This window comes from Pituophis catenifer, unplaced genomic scaffold, assembly GCF_029215685.1.
Source record: "Pituophis catenifer annectens isolate HBS135680 unplaced genomic scaffold, rPitCat1.0.hap2 SCAF_1, whole genome shotgun sequence".
Classification (NCBI taxonomy): Eukaryota; Metazoa; Chordata; class Lepidosauria; order Squamata; family Colubridae; genus Pituophis; species Pituophis catenifer.
In genome coordinates, this window is record NW_027256881.1 from 301,804,847 (window position 1) to 301,827,128 (window position 22,282).

Below are 22,282 nucleotides of genomic sequence, written 5' to 3' on the forward strand. Positions count from 1 at the left end.
CCACCTATTTGGGTGAGTCAGGGCCTCCATCGTTGAGAGCCAATTTGGGATTTTCTTGTAGTGTTTTTGTCTGATCTGGGTCCATGTTTGTATCAAGGAATCTCTAATTTTATGTCTATGGAAATATGTCTTCTTTTTCCTCTCCATTTCCCAGATGTGGGCGTGCCAGCCTTTTTGCAAGTCATGGCCTTCTAGAGTAAGTTATTCTCGCATTTTCCAGGGTGATCCAATCTCTTATCCAAACTAGCTTGGCTGACCTATAGTATGTTTCCCAATCCGGGAGTCCAAATCCACCTATATCTCTTTTGCCTCTTAAAATTTTAATGGAAAATCTCGGTTTTTTCCCCTCCCATATAAATTCTCTAATGATTTTGTCTAATTCTAGAAAGAATTTTTTATCTAAATTTATTGGTATATTTTGGAATAGAAATAATATTCTGGGGAGGATGTTCATCTTAATTGTGGCTATCTTGCCCAAAAGTGATAATCTTATTTTTTTCCAGTTATCTAGGTCTTGTTTTATTTTTCTAATTAGGGGAATATAGTTATCGTCTTTCAGAGTCGAACATCTTGATGTAATCCAAATTCCTAAGTATTTAATTTTTTTGGCAACCTGTAGTCCTAATACTTCTTCTATCTCGTTTTGCTGACTCTCAGTTATGTTCTTAATCAATACTTTAGTTTTAGTTTTGTTCAATATGAAGCCTGCCACCTCTCCATATTTACTTAATTCCTCCAATACTTTAGGTCCCGACTCTATAGGGTCTTCAAGGATTAGGGCAACGTCATCTGCAAATGCTTGTGTCTTATAAGTCTCCTTCCTGATCTTCAATCCTTTTATTTCATCGTTAGCTCTAATTTTCCGTAGAAGGACTTCTAGGGCCAGAATGAACAATAGAGGGGATAGGGGACAGCCTTGCCTTACTCCCTTACTAATTTGGAATGTTTTAGTCCTATCCCCATTCACCAGGATACTCGCCTTTTGGTTGTTATAGATGGATTTGATCATCATTTCAAAATTTGTTCCGAATTTCATAATCTCAATTTGTTTAATCATAAATTTCCAATTTAGGTTGTCAAATGCCTTTTGAGCATCGACAAAAATCAAAGCCATCTGTTTTCCGGGGTGTTCCTCATAGTACTCTAGCGTATCTAGCACAATTCTCATGTTATCCCTAATTTGTCTCCCCGGTAAAAATCCGTTCTGGTCTTTATATATCCAATTATTTAAAATCACTTGAGGACCAAGAAAGATGTTTTGCATCCACTTCACATAAAACTCGGATTGATTAAAAATTTTGTGAAAGTGATGAACAAGGAAGGTGAAGGTTTTCGTTACTTGAGACAGATATTTCCAAAAATAACTAATGCAAGAGTAAGGAAGGTATTTTTGTATGGTACAGAGATTAGATACATCATCAATGATAAACAGTTGAAGGACCGTTAGTGGGGCCAGAGATATCACCTAAAAAATATCCAAAGATGTTGTTGAGAATTTTCTTGGCAACCACAGAGCAGCAAACTACACACAACTGGTTGACAAACTTCCTACAGCACAAGACCATGAAGTGCAACATGTCATTGAAGATTCATTTTTGCATCCATACTTGGATTTCTTTTCCCAGAATTTCAGTGCAATCAATAACAAATGTGGTAAAAGGACATTCCCACATTGGAAAAATATATCAGAGCAATTGGAATCCATCAATGCTGGCTGACTATTGTTGGATACTGCAATGAGATGCATCATACACTGAGTTCAAATGGAAATCAGCAGCAAAACACTTTTAGCACTCCTGAACTCATGCAGTGTGTCAGAAACATAATGTGATTAAATACATTATAGTTATTAAAAGTTAATTCATGTTTTTCAAGATTCCTGCGTGATATAGTCGTTCTCAACTTATAATTATTCTCAAGTTTCAAGGGGTCTATCATAATCACTGAGTTTTCAGAAAATGAAACTTTTGAAAAATCTCTTGTCCAGTGCGATCAATGCTTATGATTCTTTATTTTTAAAAGAAAAAAAATAAAATATTGAAACAACCCATTCAATAATATGCAATATCAGCTGTAAATCTTAATTACCGCCCTGAGTCTCTGGAGAAAGGGGGCATATAAATTGAACTAATAAATAAATTAGATGTAGGAATTTGTATACAATGTTTCATCAATGTCTGAAGTGAAATTTCATAAAAGTGTTACAGTTGGCATAAAATTCTGCCTATTTTGGTATTCAGATGTTGCAAAATCATTTTTACAGATACTGTAATATTGAAGAAAACGGAACATGCTCTTACCTTAAAAATTGATAATATAAAATGTGTATTATTCTTTATTATCTTTTTTTCAAAATTCTATTTTTTATTCAGTTATGTCAATCTGATATCAAGGTAGAAATTTATCAGTATCTCCTCTTTCTTCAAGGTCAGTGATTGAGCATTTCACTGACAGACCAACGATAGCAAAATGTTAATGTTGCTATGCTTGTATTATCATTCATTTTATGATCCCCCAGGAAAAGTCTATTTCTGCTTGAGTATTCAATGGTCATATAAAGTTTGATGAAAATAATTTAAACTTGTTAGGAAGCAAACTTAATGAACTGCCCATCTGTCATGTAATCCAGGTTTTCCACTGCTATTATTTCCATTCTGATTTAAAAATCATTACTGTAGAGAATTTGAACAGCATAATAATCTTGAAAATATATTAATTTTTTAAGCTTTGTTCCTACAGGAGGTTTATGGATACATATCTGAAAAGAATTCCTAGTGAAGCATTCTCCACATTACCCAACATCTCCAGGATGTAAGCTTTTACCCACATTATTTTCTTAAAATAAGCAATATTTGCTCTCTTCCTTGTTTAATGTTGCATAATTCTGCAGGCTAAAAAGAAAGAATTGACAGCCAGTTTGCTGTACTAGTTAAGGCACCAGTCTAGAAATGGAGAGATTGTGAGTTATAAGATTTCCATTTTAATTTCCATCTTAGCACTAGGAACCAGGCAATGGTAAATGCACTTCAAAAATCTTGGAAATAAAACTGCAGGAACTATCTCAGATGGTTGCCAGGAGTCAGTACTGATTCAAAGGCACGCACAAATGCACAAAGAGAGAGAAAGAGGGAGGGAGGGAGGGAGGGAGGGAGGGAGGGGGAAAGAGACAGAGGGAAGGGGAGGGAGAGAGAGGAGAGAGAAGAGAGAAGAGAGAAGAGAGAGAGAGAGCCCCCAGCAAGGATTGCACGAACTTGATGAAGTGATAGAAAAATGAATTATCTTGTCTCAGATATCCTAAGCCATTGTCTGAGCATGTCAAAATATTTGTAGAATATATTTGGTCAAATAATTTCAGCTGTGCTGGTTTACTTGGGAGTGCTGACAACAATCTTGCAAGTCTGAAGGTATATAAGTTAGGTCTCAATCAAACATGTTAGTTGTTTTCAGTAGAAAGTTTTGGGGAAGGAAAGAGCTCAGGGATGTATCCAAATACTCAGGTTGTAGTGATTATAGTGTTTTCTGGTTTAGGAATACATATCTATATAGGTAATTGCTATGATAATTATGAGGTATTGCCGTGTTACAGTTTCATGTTTATTAGTAATACTGATTGCCTCTCCTTTGAGGATTACCTTTGTAGAGTGGAAACACTTAAACATCTAAATAGAAAGATAGAAACAGACAGATAGTATGATCTAGTAGTTAAAGTGCTGGATAAACAGCAGAGAGACCCAGAGACCTAGTCTTCCCTTAGGCACCAAAACCAGTGGGTGATTTTGAGCCAATAACTTCCTTGCAACTCTAATCAGCGTCAAACTCTACAACAAGCTGGCTGATAAACAAACACTTGTAGCATCATGCACTCTTGCAGCTTTGCTGTAAAAACTAGATAAGACAATGCAAACACAGACAGACCCTGTCCCTGTTCAAATATTTATGAGGTTGGACTGCAGCTCTGGAAGAATATAAAGGAGAATCTCTTTCAACTTTTATTGAATTTATTTTAGCCAGGGCTGCTTCAAAGCCTTCAAGTAGCATCGTTTCCCTCCTTATATTCTCTTACCAAATATCTTGTTTTGAAAAATACCAGCTAAAAATGAAATACATTTTCAGCATTTGTAGACTGTTGTGATGCATTCTACATTGAGCTTTCCTTCAACTGTTAAAAAATAGAAGTTATAAGGCAGATGTATGAAAGATGTGGTCCGCGGGCCAGATCCGGCCATTGATAGGCCTAGAGTTGTCCTGCAGGGCCATCCCGGAGATGGCGAGGGACTGGCCTATGCCACCCCAGCCATGCCCACCCAGTCATCCATGATGACCAGGCCACGCCCACCCCAGCCCCCCAAGGAAAAACAAAATCCTGATACAGCCCACAATGGGGTTGAGTTTGACACTCCTGGTAAGGTAACTGCATTGGTTACTTCTGCATATACTATAGTATGCTGTTTATTGGCTTTAAAATCCTAAAAAAAATACCCCAAAACCTAATTCCTCCTATATTTATATATCCCAGCCTTTAAGAAAAGATTCAGAGTTTGCATCTCTTCTGATTTTCTCTACTGAATCCATTTGTCAGTAACCGAATGGCAAAAGGCATTCATGGTCATTGGTGTCCATTCTGTGAAAGACTTGAGGCTCATTCAGACTCATATTTCTACATTTTCAGATTTAGACTGAAAATCTGATTTTTCTGAACCTTGTTTCCTATAGGTCCTTTTTCCCTATCCCTTCAACCCTTGAGGTGTCCTTCAAGAGAAGAAGAGGGACACTTAGCTCTTCCCGTTCCTCAGGCTGCTTAGAGTCTCAGGGCCTGAGTCTCCGGCTGATGTTGTGTAATGCCAGGTCCGTAGTAAATAAAGCCTCCCTCATTTGTGATCTTATTCAAGAGGAGGGAGCGGACCTGGCAGGTATTATGGAGACCTGGTTGGGCCATGAGGGGGGGTTCCCCTCGTGGAGATGTGCCCATCAGGCTTCCGTGCATTTCATCAGCCGAGAGTTCAGGGCAGGGGCGGGGGGGGTGGCGGTCATTATAAGAGAGGGTCTTGATCCGAGGGAGACCACTGTGCCTCAGATAGCCGGATGTGAGTCCCTTTTCGTGAAGTGGGGTCGTGGGGTGCAGATGGGTCTGTTGATCACGTACCTGGCTCCCTGCCACGTGGCGATGACCCTGCCCGAACTCCTCAATGTTATAGCTGAGGTGGCGGCTGATACCCCCAGACTTGTGATCATGGGGGATTTCAACCTGCCATCCATCGGTGAAACTTCTGAGGTAGCTCGGGAGTTCATGGCTTCCATGACGGCCATGGACCTGACCCAAGTAATTCACGGCCCTACTCACATGGGGGGACACACTCTGGACTTAGTTTTTGTCTCTGGTCAGTGGTTGAGTGGCCTTGATATAGGGGATATAGATACTGAACCCTTGTCATGGTCTGACCACTCGCTCCTTCGACTTGACTTTCTGACCGCCGCACCCCGTCGCAGGGAGGCGGAGCCGACCAGGTGGTTCCGCCCCAGGCGCCTGATGGATCCTGATAGGTTCCAGATGGAGCTTGGGCCATTTCCTGAAACTCTAGCGCACGACTCGGCTGATGACCTGGTGGCCGCCTGGGATAGTGCGGCTGCCGGGGCTTTGGACCTGGTCGTGCCTTTGCGGCCTCTGACCCCGCACCGAACTCACTTAGCTCCTAACTCCTTGGTTCTCCGAGGAGCTGAGGGAGATGAAGCACCAGAAAAGACGCCTAGAGAGCGGTTGGAGGGCCAGCCGTTCCGAATCCGACTTGACACTGGTAAGGTCTCATATTAAGTCCTACTAAGTCCTCATATTAAGTGGCGATAAAAGCGGCGAAATCTAGCTATTTTGCCGCTCTTATCGCGTCATCAGATAACCGCCCAGCCGCCCTGTTCAGGGTGACCCGCTCCCTTCTCCATCTGGGAGCGCGGGAGGACCCCTTGCAGGGCCGAGCTGAGGATTTTGTACAGTATCTGGATGATAAAATAACTCAGATTTGGGAAGACTTGGCCGCTGACTGGGTTAGTTCAGACGAGATGACTGAGGCAGGCCTTGAGAGTGTTATCTGGGAGGAGTTCGATCCTGTGGCTCCCGAGGACGTGGACAGGATCTTGGGATGGCTGAACGCCACCACATGTTTATTGGACCCGTGTCCCTCCTGGTTGGTGCTGGCTTCCCGGGAGGTTACACGAGGCTGGCTCCAGGGAATTATCAACGCTTCTTTGAGTGAGGGTGTCCTGCCGGCCATCTTGAAAGAGGCGGTGGTGAGGCCTCTCCTCAAGAAGCCATCCCTGGATCCAGCTGTTTTGGCTAACTATCGTCCAGTCTCCAACCTTGGCTAACTATTGTCCAGTCTCCAACCTTCGCTTTATTGCGAAGGTTGTTGAGAGTGTGGTGGCGCCACAGCTTCCACAGTACCTGGATGAAGCTGTCTATTTGGATCTGCTCCAGTCCAGCTTCAGACCTGTGTACAGCACGGAAACGGCATTGGCCGCGTTGGTGGATGATCTCTGGAGGGCTCGGGATAGGGGTTACTCCTCTATCCTGGTCCTGTTAGACTTCTCAGCGGCTTTTTATACCATCGACCATGGTATCATGTTGCGCCGGCTGGAGGGACTGGGAGTGGGGGGCACCGTTTTGCGGTGGTTCTCCTCCTATCTCTCCGACCGGTCGCAATCCGTGTTGACAGGGGGGCAGCGGTCGACCCTGAGGCGCCTTGTTTGTGGGGTGCCACAAGGGTCGGTCCTCTCGCCCCTCCTGTTCAACATTTATGTGAAGCCACTGGGTGAGATCATCCATGGTTTTGGGGTGGAGTTCCATCAGTACACTGATGATACTCAGCTGTGCATCTCCACCCCAGACCATCCCAACGATGCCTTGGAAGTGATGTCCCAGTGCCTGGAGGCCGTGCGGGTCTGGATGGGGAGAAACAGGCTTCGACTCAACCCTTCCAAGACTGAGTGGCTGTGGCTGCCGGCGTCCCGGTATAGCCAGCTGACGCCATCGCTGGTTATTGGGGGTGAATCACTGGCCCCCACAGAAAGGGCCTGCAACTTGGGCGTCCTCCTGGACGCACGGCTGTCTTTAGAAGGGCATATGACGGCCGTGGCCAGGGGGGCTTTTTATCAGGTTCGCCTGATACGCCAGTTGCGCCCCTTTCTGAATCGGGACTCCCTACGCACAGTCACTCAAGCACTCGTCACCTCTCATCTGGACTATTGTAACGCTCTCTACATGGGGCTCCCCTTGGGGTACACCCGGAGGCTCCAACTGGTGCAGAATGCGGCTGCGTGGGGGATTATGGGAGCAACGGGGCGCTCCCATGTGACTCCTCTTCTGCGCGAGCTGCATTGCTTCCAGTGGACTTCCGGGTGCGCTTCAAGGTGTTGGTGATCACCTTTAAAGCGCTCCATGGCTTAGGGCCAGGGTACTTACGGGACCGCTTTCTGCCACCAATAGCCTCCCACTGGCCAGTTTGTTCCCACAGAGAGGGCCTCCTCAGGGTGCCGTCGGCTAGACAATGCCAGCTGGCGACCCTCAGGAGGAGAGCCTTCTCTGTGGTGGCACCTACCCTTTGGAACAATCTACCCCCAGAGATACGAGTGATCTCCGACCTCCGGATTTTTCGTCGGGCCCTAAAAACTCATCTCTTTCAGTTAGCCGGTCTCTCTTGATTTTATGATTTTATGGTTGATTTTAAATTTTGATATGGATTTTAAATTGATAAATTTTAAACTATGGGCCAAATTTAATTATTTTAAATCTATTTTTAATCGTCCTTTATGTATAAATGTTTTATTTTGGCTGTTCACCGCCCTGAGTCCGAAAGGAGAAGGGCGGTATAGAAATTTGAATAATAAATAAATAAATAAACTGTTCCCCCACCTTAAATTACCACATATGGCTGATTCTTTAGTACCTTTGTTGTTGTTAGTTGTGAAGTTGTGTCCGACCCATCGCGACCCCATGGACAACATTCCTCAGGCTTTCCTGTCCTCTACCATCCTTTTTAGTGTCTAGTGTATTGATTTTGCCTCCACAGCCATGTACACCACTTCTATTCTTCCAGTAAGAATGAAAAAGGTATTTCACATTGAAAGTGGGGGGGACCATTGTTTTTAGAGCAATATTTATTTGGGATCTATGTCAGCTTTTTAACCCTTAAGGTTCCAGTGCATAGATCTAAAGGGAATATTCCTTTTTTGTGAGGGGCGGGGAAGTCTTTGGCTTGTGTTTCCAAGGATGGCTTGGTCACTTTGTTCATATAATGAATTCTTCTCTTGGCTTGTCATCTGTCTTGACGTCTGAATTTTATTTCTCTCTCTTCCTTCTGTGTAGCTATATCAGCATAGATATAGTGCTGCAGGTATTGGAGGCTTATTCTTTCAACAATTTAAACAAAGTCACTCACATGTAAGTAGATTAAAAGAAATCTTTCCAAATCATAAATTGTAATCTCTTCTCTCCCCTCCCCTCCCCTCTCCTCTTAAGTATTCTGTAATTTTCTTATGCCCTTCTGCTTTACTTTATACATTCACTAAGAAGCCATAAATTCTGTAAGATTATGGTTTGAAGAATCTATTGTTATATTTTTGCATATATGTTTAATTTACAAAAATAGAATAAAATGACGTAAAATTATATTTCTGTATTACCCCTGCAATCTATCCCAATCAGGCCCACATATGCCAATCTCAGTCAGACCATTTTAGTCAGAAATTGTGTTATATTAAATGTCGTTTTCAGATTCTGGCCACACATGATGTATGTTGTTTTAATATGGGCCCCTCTGGGCCATATGTTTAATATGTGGATCAAGGTACTTATCTCTCGCCCACTTATACAAACAGCAATTCAATAATATAGGAGTCAGATCTTCTACCAGTTCAGCTCCAAGATACATGTATGTTCATTGTATGGAATAGAATGGAATTTCCCAAATCTAACCGTTGTATCAAGCTATTCGAATCTTGCTTGGGTAAATGTCTCCCTGAGATGTTTTGGCAGTTGTGATTTTAAATAGTTGTCCATTTGGAAGGTGCATTTATATCTATTGTTATATTTTTGCATATATGTTTAATTTACAAATAAACAAGATTATAAACATTAATACTTTTTCTGGAAATGTGTTTATGTTCTCAACAGAGACATTCGAAATGCTAAAAATCTGAGATACATAGATAATCAAGCCTTTATGAACCTCCCAATGCTGAAATATCTGTAAGTATTTTAAACAAAATTCCGAGAAATCATTGTTCAGGTGCATCCTAAGTGTATGTCAATATACTACATGTACCTTCTAGTTGCTAAAATATAGGCAACAATATCCAAGTAATCCTCGACTTATGACCATAATTGTTCCAAAATTTATGTTGCTAAGTGAGACATTTTGTCCCATTTTACCTTTCTTGCTACAATTGTTAAGTGAATCACTGTAGTTGTTAAGTTAGTGACAAAGTCGTTAACTGAATCTGGCTTCCCCATTGACTTTGCTTGTCAGAAGGTCACAAGAGGTGATCACATGAGCCCAGGACACTGCAACCCTCATAAATATGAGTCAGTTGCCAAGTGGCTGAATTTTGGTCACATGACCATGGGGATACTGCAGTGGTCATAGGAGTGAAAAACAGTCATAAGTCACTTTTTTTCAATGCCGTTGTAACTTCAAATGGTCACTAAACGAACTGTTATAAGTCAAGGACTACTTGTATTGCCTTGCAAAGTATTTTCTAGTTTGGGCATCTTAATTTGCATAGACTTCATTATCAAGAGAAACTGTGACTTCTTTAAGGAACCACTAACAAGCAGAATGCAAAAAGCAATACCTTTCCAAATACTGTACATCACTAGTGAATATCAGTGGAAACTGACTGGACAGGTCTTTTAGCTGGTGGTACAGAATCCCTGACTCAGGCTGCTAAATAATTTCAATATCCACATTGGGGCTGGTTTAAGCAATACAGAAAATGTAGCACCATGAAAGCCACCGGTCTATTCTCATTAGTTACACTTAAGGCAGACAAGACAAATTTAATCTTTCATTTTGACCAAGATGTTCCATGGATTGGTATGTTTCTGATTTCTCCATTCTCATGAAAGGAGTGCCATCTATTTTACTTTAAATTAGTGTCTATATTTTACTTCTGTGGGAAAATTAAAACATTAGAACATATTGTTTAATCCAAAAAGACTACAGCAGGGATGTCAAACTCATGGCCCATGGGCCGGATGCGTCACACGCTGGCCACGCCCACCCCCAGTTTACCGAAAGGGCAAAAAGTCACGATATGTCACGTGACAACAATGTGACGCCACAATTTTGACACCCCTGGACTACAGGATCCAGTTGGTTTCCGAAAAATCATGGAAGAATTTGTGATAGGTCCTACTAGTGATTCTGTTAATATGGGGGTCAGGGGTGGGGGGCTAACTTACTAGGTCAGTTGATACAATTGCTTCTTAGTAGCTTTTCTGACTTGTCAGAAAAAAAGACCCCATAATTTGTTGATGAATGAACAATAGGACTTCAAGCAGCAAGATAAATGGCTTAAAATATCGTACTTGACACAAACCTGTTCTAAATAATTTGTACACAATCCAACCTCCAGTGATTCATTTTAAGCAGGTGTTAATAATTTATTTTAATTGTTTAGAGCCAGAGAGAAAGAAGAAAGTGGAGGCAGAGAGAGAGCGTTTTGGTTTTATGTTTTGGATCTTGGAAATCAATGATACAATTTTTTTAAAAAAGAAAAAATAAATCATAATTTAAAAATCAAATTACAAGCACTATGCAGTGAAGAAATTAAGAATTGCTTAATTACTTATTTTCCAAACAATCACCAACATTTTACAGTATTCTCATATAATGTTGATTACTATGTCCCAGCAAAATTATCAGAATAATCACCTTAGATGGAAGAACAGACCACAAATAATTGAATTAAACAATATATGATTATGAAGGATTATCTTGAAATAATAAGGACCAAAGAGTCAACTTCAGCCTCTGCAAGGACAAAACCTATTACTATTAAAATATATTTATATAGTGCAGGGAATAAAAATGGGATGCAATATTCTGATTAAGAAAATTAAAGGTTCACTTGGAAAAGACAAATTCAATCTTGAATTCTAAATTAAGCAGAGGTTCATGTTCTCTATAAATGTCTAATTCAGTGTGACTATATATATCATCAATGCACTGGAGAATTAAATTCTATTGCATAAAATCCATATAATGTAATTTCCTAGAGAAAGCCATCCAAATAATTAATTTTATTAACATAATCTTCACTCAGTTATTTTTATGCTAACCAATTAGTAAATTTTAAAATGAAATGAGTCATTAAAAGCTCAATACTATCATGTTACAAAAATTAAGAATATATTACATTTACTACAGTAGGCTTGAGTTAAAATTCATTTTGATCCAAGATACTTTCCTATTTTATGAAATACACATTTAGGTTCTTCTAAAGTTCTCAGAAAATTTTTAGCTTTACATCTTTAGCTTTATTTTCTGTATCATCTGTTTATAAGCCTCATCAGAATAAATTATGATTGTAAAATGAAACTACAGTTTTACAATCATCAATGCACAAGGAAATTAGAATATATCCGTCTGCAAATATAAGTAGATCTGGAAGCATCTGCCTGACCTTGCCTGGGAATGGAACTTAAGCAGATTTATTTTTCTAAATTTAATTATTAATTCTAAAATATTCTAGATGCTGCTTGTCTGTCTAATTATCAGTCTAACAGATGAACTACAAAGATGTACACGTATACTGTAAATGTCCAGAGTTTTTGTGGGAGCTATTACGGTAATACAAAGAGTGCTGAGGCTATAGTGCAATAAATGAATTGTTTTCTGTATTAAGCACATTACTGAGTCAACCCTGCTACCTGTTGTTCTTGATTTACTATGTATGTATGTATGTATGTATGTATTTATTTATTTATTTATTTATGTATTTAGGTATTTAGGTATTTATGTATTTATGTATTTATGTATTTATTTATTTTAGTGTGATCTTGAATACTGGACTTGGTGTTTTTCCTGATCTCACCAAAATTAACTCAGTAAATATGAACTTTTTGCTGTAAGTATGTATCAGGACTGCAGAGAAGTCAATGGTATTAGTATATATTTTTTTATTTTTTAATTTGATTTATATGCCGCCCTTCTCCGGAGACTCAGGGCGGCTTACAATGCGCTAAGCAATTTAAAGGTGGAGACTGTGTGTGAAGTGGAGGAATGGATATTGGTTTCTTTGTCTCACGAAATAGTAATTCTATTAATTAATAAAAACAAACAGTTATAAAAAATATTTCATCACAAGTTCTCAAGATAGACAAATTATATTTTAATAATATAAAAACTATCAGAAACAGATGTAATGCCTTAATCTATTAAAATCTCTCATAAAGTAACAATACAGCTGTAACTTTTATGATCTGGGAATCCTCCAATGAAGGAAGTCAAAATATACACTATGAAATGTGATGCTATTATTGAAAACAAAACCCTTTTGTCTATTTTAATCTTCTCTATGGAAACATAAAGTAATGCAAAGATTTTGTTCATCCCAAGTAACACTTCTGAATCCCAAAGACAACAACAAAAGTGATTATATGATGGCAAACGGTAGAACTATAAGAAAATAAATACACATGAGTTACAGTAATACATTTTTACAATTTTATTACAATCCTAAATGTTTTTTGTCTTTTTTTCCACAGTGAAATTGCTGATAATCCATACCTGAATTCACTGCCTTCAAATGCATTCCAGGGATTATGTAATGACTCCCTTATACTGTATGTTATTCTGCCCTAAAACCATTTTTTCTGTTTTATTTTGTTTTGCATCATTTTGTTTCATCTATTCTGAAGTGGTAAGATCTGAACCAGAAATGAAGTGGAGCTCAGAGATGCAGTTCTATGCGTTGGCATTAAGTCATCCAAGCCAGCCTCGCCCTGGAATACATCTGTAGACTATAGTAGATTCTGTCGCCAGGGGCAACTTTATATAAATCTCTGTTACAAAAAGGCCAGGAGTTTTTATCACTGATAACTTAGAAAAAAAGTTTCATTCACCCTTCCTTCAGCCTTCTCTGCCAAGATTCCTGTTTTCTCTATCAAAAAAACAGAATGGCTTATGATTACAAGCTCCTGAATGCTATAATCATTTTCTTCCTCATCTCCAAATGTTTAGAACAACTGCAGGAAACACACAATTTAACTAAGTGGAATTTCACAGGAGACAAAGGGTCATGAATATTTAACAGACTTTGTTATCCATTATTGAAATTTGGATTGTCAGGAAGTCCTCCGAGTTTGAGAAGATTTATTAATCATAATTTTATTATGCTGTTGGGTAACATTTAATGGTTTATTTCAGTGATTTGCTGATCAAGATTCTTTCTATCCCCACTGAACAGCAGTTCTACAACTTCAGAAAAACATTTATTCTAAGCTAGAGAAATTTGCCTTGGTTTATCTATTGTATATTCTTAGAAAGAATCCAGATGGACTGTTCTATTTGTGGGGGAGGAGAAATAGCCTCAGGATATACAGCGCATTTTACTTTGCTAATATAGATAGTGGCTTGGATTACTGGATACTATAATAGTTGATTTTTTATTTATTTATTTTATTTGTCAAGCATGTATAAGATAGCAGATATTAAATATAAACATGATTATGAATACAGGAAATGGATACGAATAAATGGGAACAATAGGACAGGGACAGTAAGTGCTTATGCACACCCCTTACAGACTTCTTAGGAATGGGGTGAGGTCAACAGTAGACAGTCTTAGGTTAAAGTTATGGGGGTTTGGGGATGAAACCACAGAGTCAGGTAGTGCATTCCAGGCTGTTGCTGAAGTTGTATTTTCTGCAATCAAGTTTGGAGTGGTTTACCTTAAGTTTGTATCTATTATGTGCTCGTGTATTATTGCGGTTGAAGCTGAAGTAGTCATTGACAGGTAGGACGTTGTAGTAGATAATTTTTTGTACTACGCTTAGGTCAGTTCAAAGGTGGCATAGTTCTAAGTTGTCTAAGTCCAAATTTCAAGTCTGGTGGCATAAGGTATTCTGTTGTGAGCAGAGGAGTGGAGGACTCTTCTTGTGAAATATCTCTGGACTCTCTCAATTGTATTAATGTCCGATATGCAGTGCGGGCTCCAGACAGATGATCTGTATTCGAGAATTGGTCTAGCAAAGGTTTTGTATGCCCCAGTTTCCAGTACAATATTACCGGAGAAGAAGCTTCACAAGATTAGGTTAACAACTCTTAATGCCTTTTTGGCAATGCTGTTACAGTGAGCTCTGGCACTTAGATCATTAGAGATGAGTACTCCAAGGTCCTTGACAGAGTGAGGGTAGTCTACGAGGTCATATCTACCCAGCTTGTATTTTGTGTTCTGATTTTTTTTGCCAATGTGTAAGACAGAGCATTTGTTGGTTGAGATTTGGAGTTGCCAATTGTTTGACCGTTTTCTTCATTATAACAGCTTCTTGTGTCTAGCATGAAAGGAATCTGTCTGTCTGGGTCTTGTGTTTTGACTTTTCCACTGTTCACTCCTCAATGCTGGATCATTTTCTAGATTTATTGGTGTGCACTTAGATAAAGCTCTAACATAGTTGAATAAAGGATGAAGCTTAGTTACTATCTGCACTGTACAATGTGCTTATTATTTCAAACATTCTGGAACCACAACTCTCAATATTCCCTGCTGAAATAACAAAGAAAGATGCTTATTTATAATAAGCATTTATAAGCATCTTTCTTGGTTATAGAGATATAGAAAAGATAATTCAGCAATATCTGGAGATTTCCTGTGTCATTTTCTCCTGGACTAAGAGAGATACTTATCATTATGGGGGCAGAGCTAGACTATTTGATTAAGCTCTGTTTCTCAATTACCTACCTTACTATTAAGAAGATAAGGTAAAAGTAAAGGTTCCCCTCACATATATGTGCTGGTCGTTCCAGACTATAGAGGGCAGTGCTCATCTCCGCTTCAAAGCCAAAGAGACAACGCTGTCTGAAAACATCTCCGTGGTCATGTGGTTGGCATGACTAAATGCCAAAGGCGCACAGAATGCTGTTATCTTCTCACCAAAGCTGGTCCCTATTTTTTTACTTGCATTTTTTATGTGTTTTCAAACTGCTAGGTTGGCAGAAGCTGGGACAAGTAATGGGAGCTCACCCCATTGCGCAGCACTAGTGTTTCGAACCGCTGAACTGCCAGCCTTTCAATCGACAAGCTCAGGGTCTTAGCCACTAAGCCACCATGTCCCTTATTAAGAAGATAATTAACTGCTAATGTAATGCTTTAAAACATTTAAACAGGGATACTGTAGAATTGCATATCAAGTTAAAAATAACAATGAGCTAATACAGTGGTGAGTTCCTCCCGGTTCAGCCTGGTTCGGCCGAGCCAGTAGCGGTGACGATATGACATCACCGAACCGGTTCTGTCCCCCCTCACCCTCCCGCCCTCTCCGCCCTGGGTTATTCTTACCTTTTATTTGGCCCCACCCCCAATCTATTGCTGCCTCCTGAGTCCCACCTGATGGCTAGAGGGAAAAAAACTGTTTAAACTCTTGCCGCGGGGCTTCAAAGGGCCACCCTACAGCTGATCAGTGTTAAAAGAAAACAAATGAGTAGACCGGTGCCTGCAAAAATAAGTGGGTAGACCCAGTGGTGGGATTCTACTTTGGTAGAACCAGTTGTTGAGTAGTTAAGTAGTTAAGCAGTTTGGAGAACCGGTTGTTAAAAGAAATCTTTTGTTTTTTCCCACTTTACAGAGTTAATCCTGTAAGGATTAATTACAATATTTGATGTTGTTTCTTAGCCTAAACTTTATTACAGAAACTGCCTCTCCGGCAGTATGTCTAGACTTACTGTCACTTCCGGTTCTGGAGACTATTTTTTTGCTTGACTTTCTTAAAGGGGAAGGGTTGTTTTAAGCTTTTTACATCGCTGTTGGGAGGAAATACTCCCCTGTTGGAGTTCTTCCAGCCAGGGTGCAATCATCAGCACTTTGAAGAAATAATTGAATCCTTTTGTGCATATGGACTATTCAGAGGGCTGAAAAAGTTATTTTTGACTGGTCTTCACACTTTTGACCAGTCCTCAAATTTACGACTGTCCTCACATTTTACGTTTTTCACCCTATCTTGTCACCATGGTGAAGAGAAGCAGTTGTGAAATGAGTGACACGGTTGTTAAGAATGCTACAATAGGCATAAATGACAACCAGTCATAAGTGTGAGGACCAGTCAAAAGTGTGAGGACCTGTCAGAAATGACTTTTTTCAGCCCTCTGAGTAGTCCCTATACACATAGCCATGGCCACCAGGTCACATGACCAGCTAGCCATGCCCACCGAGTCACATGACCTCCAAGCCACGCCCACAAAATAAGCCACACCCACAGAACCAGTAGTAAAAAAAATTAGAACCCACCCCTGAGCTAATATAAGCATTCAGGTTTCCATATGCCTATGATTTTAAACTTTTTAAGCAGTATGCTTTCCTATTTACCTAGACTGCCATGTTAGTGAGTACTATTTAATTTCCCATAATGCTTCTGTGGGATGTTTTGTAAAAAAATAATAATGCTTTTGCTGCTTCCTGGCAGTGTGTGTGTGTTTGTGTGTCTGTGGTTGATGGGTAGTGTAGGTATATTTATACTATGTTCAGGTTCACAATATCATTTCATAGATATAGAACTTAAGTCCTTAAGTACTTTTACTGTATTAATCATTTCCATTGGCAGTACAGTGTTCCTTCCATGTTCCTATCTGCCCCAACAACAGCAACCCTGTGAGATATATTGGGCTAAGAACAACCCCAGATTGCTCAATGACTTTCTGTGGTTTAGGATACATTAGAACTTGGGTCTGTCAACTTTAGTTCAACACATCAATCAATATATCATTCTAAATCTCTGGGGCTTTACTGTAATTAATATTATTACAGGAAAGTAAATTCTGTCATGTCCCAGTGTAGTTTTAACCTTAAACATTTCTACTCATATTTTGATAGACTTTTGGGTTTAAATTAAACTGCCGTCCCCACCCTTTGCTAAATCAAGTATTTATTGTACTTTTTGAAATTATATACAGATCCTTTGTAATAGCAGTAGCAGCAGCAAACGATAACAAGGTATGGTTGTTAATAGCAAAGGATATCATTGCTGTGATTTAAAGTTGATGGTATCCTGGTCATTCTGAAAACTTAAGGAGATACATTGAATATCAGTGGACGTGATCTTAACCATCTCATGGTAGTTCTTACAACATAGTTATTTTACTTTATATTTTATTTTATTTTGGATTTCAGAACAGAGGGATACCTCAGACATTCATGTGCATATAATCATAGAAGATAGTGCTGAGTATTGATCGGATTTTATCATTTTGAATTTAAAATAATTTTGGACAAAATGTGTATAAAAACCCACTGATAATGCATTTTTTTATTAACAGGAAACTCTACAATAATGGTTTCACGGTGGTAGAAGCCCATGCATTTAATGGAACTAAGTTAGATTCTGTGTAAGTAAATAATTTAATATATCATAGCCCTTGTATTGTATTTTTACAGCTCAAAAATAAATACTCACAAATAGTTTCTAACCATAAACTTTAAAAGTTCTGAAAGAGAAGTCTGTGTTAATTCTGTATGTTAAGTGTGACAAGGATATCATTAAAGTTTCATAACTGGGGAGTTGCTGAATTCTCATTCTCTGAACCAGAATACAGATTGTACTCACTTAACAACGCTCTGTTTAGTGATCATTCAAAGTTATAATGAAACTGAAAAAGTAACTTTATGACTGGTCCTCACACTTACAACTGTTACAGCATCTCCACAGTCGAGTGATGAAAACTCAGGCATTTCACAACTAGAAGGCATTTACAACCATTGCATCATCCTTCGGACCTATGACCACCATTTGTGCACTTCACAGCCAGCTTTCTATAAGGAGCGGCAATAAAGAAGCTGGCAGAAAAATCACAATCATATGAGGTTTTTTTTTTTTTAACAACCTCATCACTTAGCTACAGAGTTGCCGGTCCCAGTTGTGATTGTTAAGCAAGAACTTCATGGCAGCAAACTGCTGAATTTTTGGAGGGTGAATTTAAGTGGGTGAAATATAACTTCTTCACTTTACTTGAAAGTAATCAAAGAAACAGAGATGTTTAAAAAGCATATGAATTCCATTTTCAAGAAGTTGCTGATGTAAATTTTGTGACCATTAATGCTTGTTCCTACCAATGCTTTCAAGGCAAGAAGATATTTCATATACTGTTCCTGTACATGTTTGGTAAAACATTTCGGTCTCTGCTATTGATCAAATTCTCCATGTACAATTGAAAGAGTTACGTCTGTCCAATCAGTACTGCACCTTCACTTTTTTTAGAAGCAGATGATTCATTTAATTTAGCCTAGTAACAGGAATACCATATAATGTTCCCTTATATAATGTAAAATTAATAACGTCTTTCAGATCTATGAAAAAGATGTATTCCTCTATTATTCTTCGCAGAAGATAAAAATAACATTCTCAGAAAGAGAATGTTGGACATAATCACCTTCTGCATTTTTTTCAGGCACAAATTGTTAACAGGCACAAATTTTCAGGCACAAATTGTTAACAAGCATTTGTTAGAAAAGTTTAAAAAGTGGTTAGTTTTTATTTTGAATAAATTAAATAAATTAATAATTTTTTTAAAAATCAAACATTTATTGTACTAATGCACACTAAACGGTCACAAAAAACATTTCAGACCATATCTATTTCCAGCACCCACCTGTTCTTGCAAGTCTATTCCCAGGTGTTCCAAAATCTTTGACATAATCTGGCAACCTGAGAAATTGTGATGTCAGTAAGGGGTTGTTTTATCCTAGGACTTGGACTTGCTTCTTCCCTTTCCAGAAACCCCCAGCTTCGACTTCCTTGACTTCCTTGAGGAAGATCGTTCTTTAACCCAAAAGAAAGCCAATTATATGATGTCATACTAGGTGCTCTCTATTGTTGATGATAAGCGCTTAATTTTATTTTTACTGTCCACTAGCATTGTATCAGAAGATTTCCAAAACAAGTTCTGCCTCCCCCAAAGCTTGGATGCTAGATTAATTATGGACTAACAATCAGCTTTCCAGTGTCTAAGCGTAGACCATAACAGGCTGCCATTCTGGTTGCCAAAGACCAGGCTGCAAACTCTTCAGTCTGTCCAAGGTTGGATTATATATCTGTTTTACTATCTACTCCCAGAACAAGTATTGGAATATTCCCCAAAAGAAAATATAGGCAGTTCCACAAAGGAGCACACTTGTGCAACACCTTTTTCATTGCTTCCTGTCCACCATGCAGTCTGATTTAGCCAAAGTGACCTTCTAGGGATCTCTATGATTCTACACAAAGGAACTTACAGATCTCTGACTGTTCACTGAAACAAATGGGTAGGGAGAAATTTCTGGGAAAGACAGCTCTCTCCTTGCTGCGTGTTCTCACAATCTGCTATTCACTCCAATCTCTTTTTCAGTCCCATTAAGTTTATTTTATTCAGTTAGTTCAAAGGGAATGAATGTATTTCTTGGCCCAGATGGAGCTGAGAGGAAAAAGACCTTCTTCACTAGAAGGCAGACCTAAGACTGAGGATGGGGGGGTCTCCCTATTGGATCCAAATCTTAGCTTGACCTTCTGAATGACTGAAGTGGTGTTAACCTTTTGCTCATTTTCAATGAAAGAGAATATACTCAATAACAATTTATTTATTTATTTATTTTATTTATTTATTTATTTATTTATTAAATTTTTATACCGCCCCCTCTCCCGAAGGACTCGGGGCGGTGAACAGCCAGAATTAAAAACTCACAATACAAATATTAAAATATATTAAAACAAAATTAAATTATCTTAGGCTTCTCCAATTTAAAACCCCGTTACCCATAAAATTCACCCAATTAAAATTTTAACCCAGCCCGGCTTGCTGAAATAAAAAAGTCTTCAGGGCCCGGCGGAAGGTCCGGAGGTCTGGGATTAGTCGTATCCCTGGGGGTAGCTCATTCCAGAGGGCGGGTGCCCCCACAGAGAAGGCTCTTCCCCGGGGGGTCGCCAGCCGACATTGCCTGACAGACGGCACCCTGAGGAGACCCTCTCTGTGGGAGCGTGTTGGCTGGTGGGAGGTTATCGGAGGCAGAAGGTGGTCTCGTAAATAACTGGGTCCTAAGCCATGGAGCGCTTTGAAGATGAGAACCAACACCTTGAAGCGCACTCGGAAGACCACTGGAAGCCAATGCAGCTCGCGCAGGAGAGGTGTCACGTGGGAGTGCCATGTCGCCCCCATAAGTACCCGCGCGGCCGCATTCTGCACCAGTTGGAGCCTCCGAGTGCTCCTCAAGGGGAGCCCCATGTAGAGAGCGTTACAGTAGTCGAGGCGGGAAGTAACGAGGGCATGAGTGACCGTGCATAGGGAGTCCCGATCCAGAAAGGGGCGCAACTGGCGTATCAGGCGAACCTGATAGAAAGCCCCCCTGGCCATGGCCGTCAAATGCTCTTCTAAAGACAGCCGTGCGTCCAGGAGGACACCCAAGTTACGCGCCCTCTCTGTGGGGGCCAATGTCTCACCCCCAATAGTCAGCGATGGCACCAGCTGACTATATCGGGACGCCGGCAGCCACAGCCACTCAGTCTTGGAGGGATTGAGTCGGAGCCTGTTCCTCCCCATCCAGACCCGCACCGCCTCCAGGCACCGGGACATCACTTCAAGGGCATCGTTGGGGTGGTCTGGGGTGGAGATGTACAGCTGGGTGTCATCAGCGTACAGATGGCACTGCACCCCAAAACCACGGATGATCTTGCCCAGCGGCTTCACATAAATGTTGAACAGGAGAGGCGAGAGGACCGACCCTTGTGGCACCCCACAAACCAAGTGCCTTGAGGTCGACCTCTGCCCTCCAGCCAACACAGACTGCGACCGGTCGGAGAGATAGGAGGAGAACCACCGTAAAACAGTGCCTCCCACTCCTAACCCCTCCAACCGGCGCAGCATGATACCATGGTCAATGGTATCAAAAGCCGCTGAGAGGTCTAATAGGACCAGAACAGAGGAACAACCTCTGTCCCGAGCCCTCCAGAGATCATCAACCAACGCGACCAATGCCGTTTCCGTGCTGTACCCGGGCCTGAAGCCGGACTGGAACGGATCTAGATAGACGGTTTCATCCAGGTACTGCGGGAGTTGTCGCGCAACCACACTCTCAACAACCTTCTCAACAACAAAATTGCAAGCTGTGTAAATTTTCTGCATCAACTGGAAACATATCTACTGTCCCAAATCTTCACTGAACTATATTACATGCATTTAATGAAGTGGGTTATGATCCACAAAAGTATTTATAGTGATATCTGTGTTACCTTTGAAGATACTGTGAGATGCTGAAATTTGTGCTACTTCCCTTATTTTTTCTATGGGTACTCTGATTGTTCCACTGAACTCCATTAGAGTTTAAACAATTGGAACATTTACCATTTTTATTTAATTCAAATACTTTATTTGTAACTTATCTGAATAGCAATGACGATATTTGTTGTGTAATCATTGTACAGTTTATGTAGCATAAAAATAGAAACCATAACACAGTTCATAAAACATGGGTACAAATGATGACAAACACTGCTATGTTTCAAAACCATTCTGGTGGAAAGCTAATCAGTGCCATGTATCCATTTTGCTGCTTTTCAACTTTTTAGGAACTTCTTACTTCTGGTTTTCAAACGGCAACAATCACAACAACGTAACCCTAAATTGTTCTGAGAAAGGAACATGCAGTTTAATGACTATTATTAGAATATATAATCTGCAACAATTTTATAATTACATTAGTTGTTCAATGATAGAAGCATAAAATACTATGTCGTCATTTTCTACTAAAGTAATTCTTATTCAGGTATTTTTATGTGCTCTCAGAATTAAGCATTTTGGAACTGTATTCCATACTTTTAAAAACAAAATTGCCATACTGTACTCGGTTTGAAAAACTGACTATGCTATCTGTAAAGTAACTAATGCAAAATGCAGAACCCCAGATATATTTCCAATCTCTGATTGGGGAAAAAAAAACCCTGTTCGTTCTAACATTGTGTTACTTGTGTTTCCCAAAAAGAGGTAATATTTTTTCCAAGGTTGTTCTCTTTTGGCACCTGTAGAAACAAAATATAATCTCTGTCAACAGAACATTT

The 22,282-nt window shown here is 39.8% G+C and overlaps 1 protein-coding gene across 1 annotated transcript in view; it reads left to right on the forward strand.

The window, feature by feature from the left end:
- Window positions 1–22,282, forward strand: part of TSHR (thyroid stimulating hormone receptor) — a 43,989-nt gene that overhangs the window by 12,803 nt on the left and 8,904 nt on the right. Inside the window, exons 2-7 of the mRNA XM_070931476.1 lie at window positions 2,740–2,811; window positions 8,354–8,428; window positions 9,161–9,235; window positions 12,043–12,117; window positions 12,758–12,835; window positions 17,520–17,588. Of these exons, the coding sequence (XP_070787577.1) occupies window positions 2,740–2,811; window positions 8,354–8,428; window positions 9,161–9,235; window positions 12,043–12,117; window positions 12,758–12,835; window positions 17,520–17,588 (444 nt within the window). The remainder of the gene's footprint in view (window positions 1–2,739; window positions 2,812–8,353; window positions 8,429–9,160; window positions 9,236–12,042; window positions 12,118–12,757; window positions 12,836–17,519; window positions 17,589–22,282) is intronic.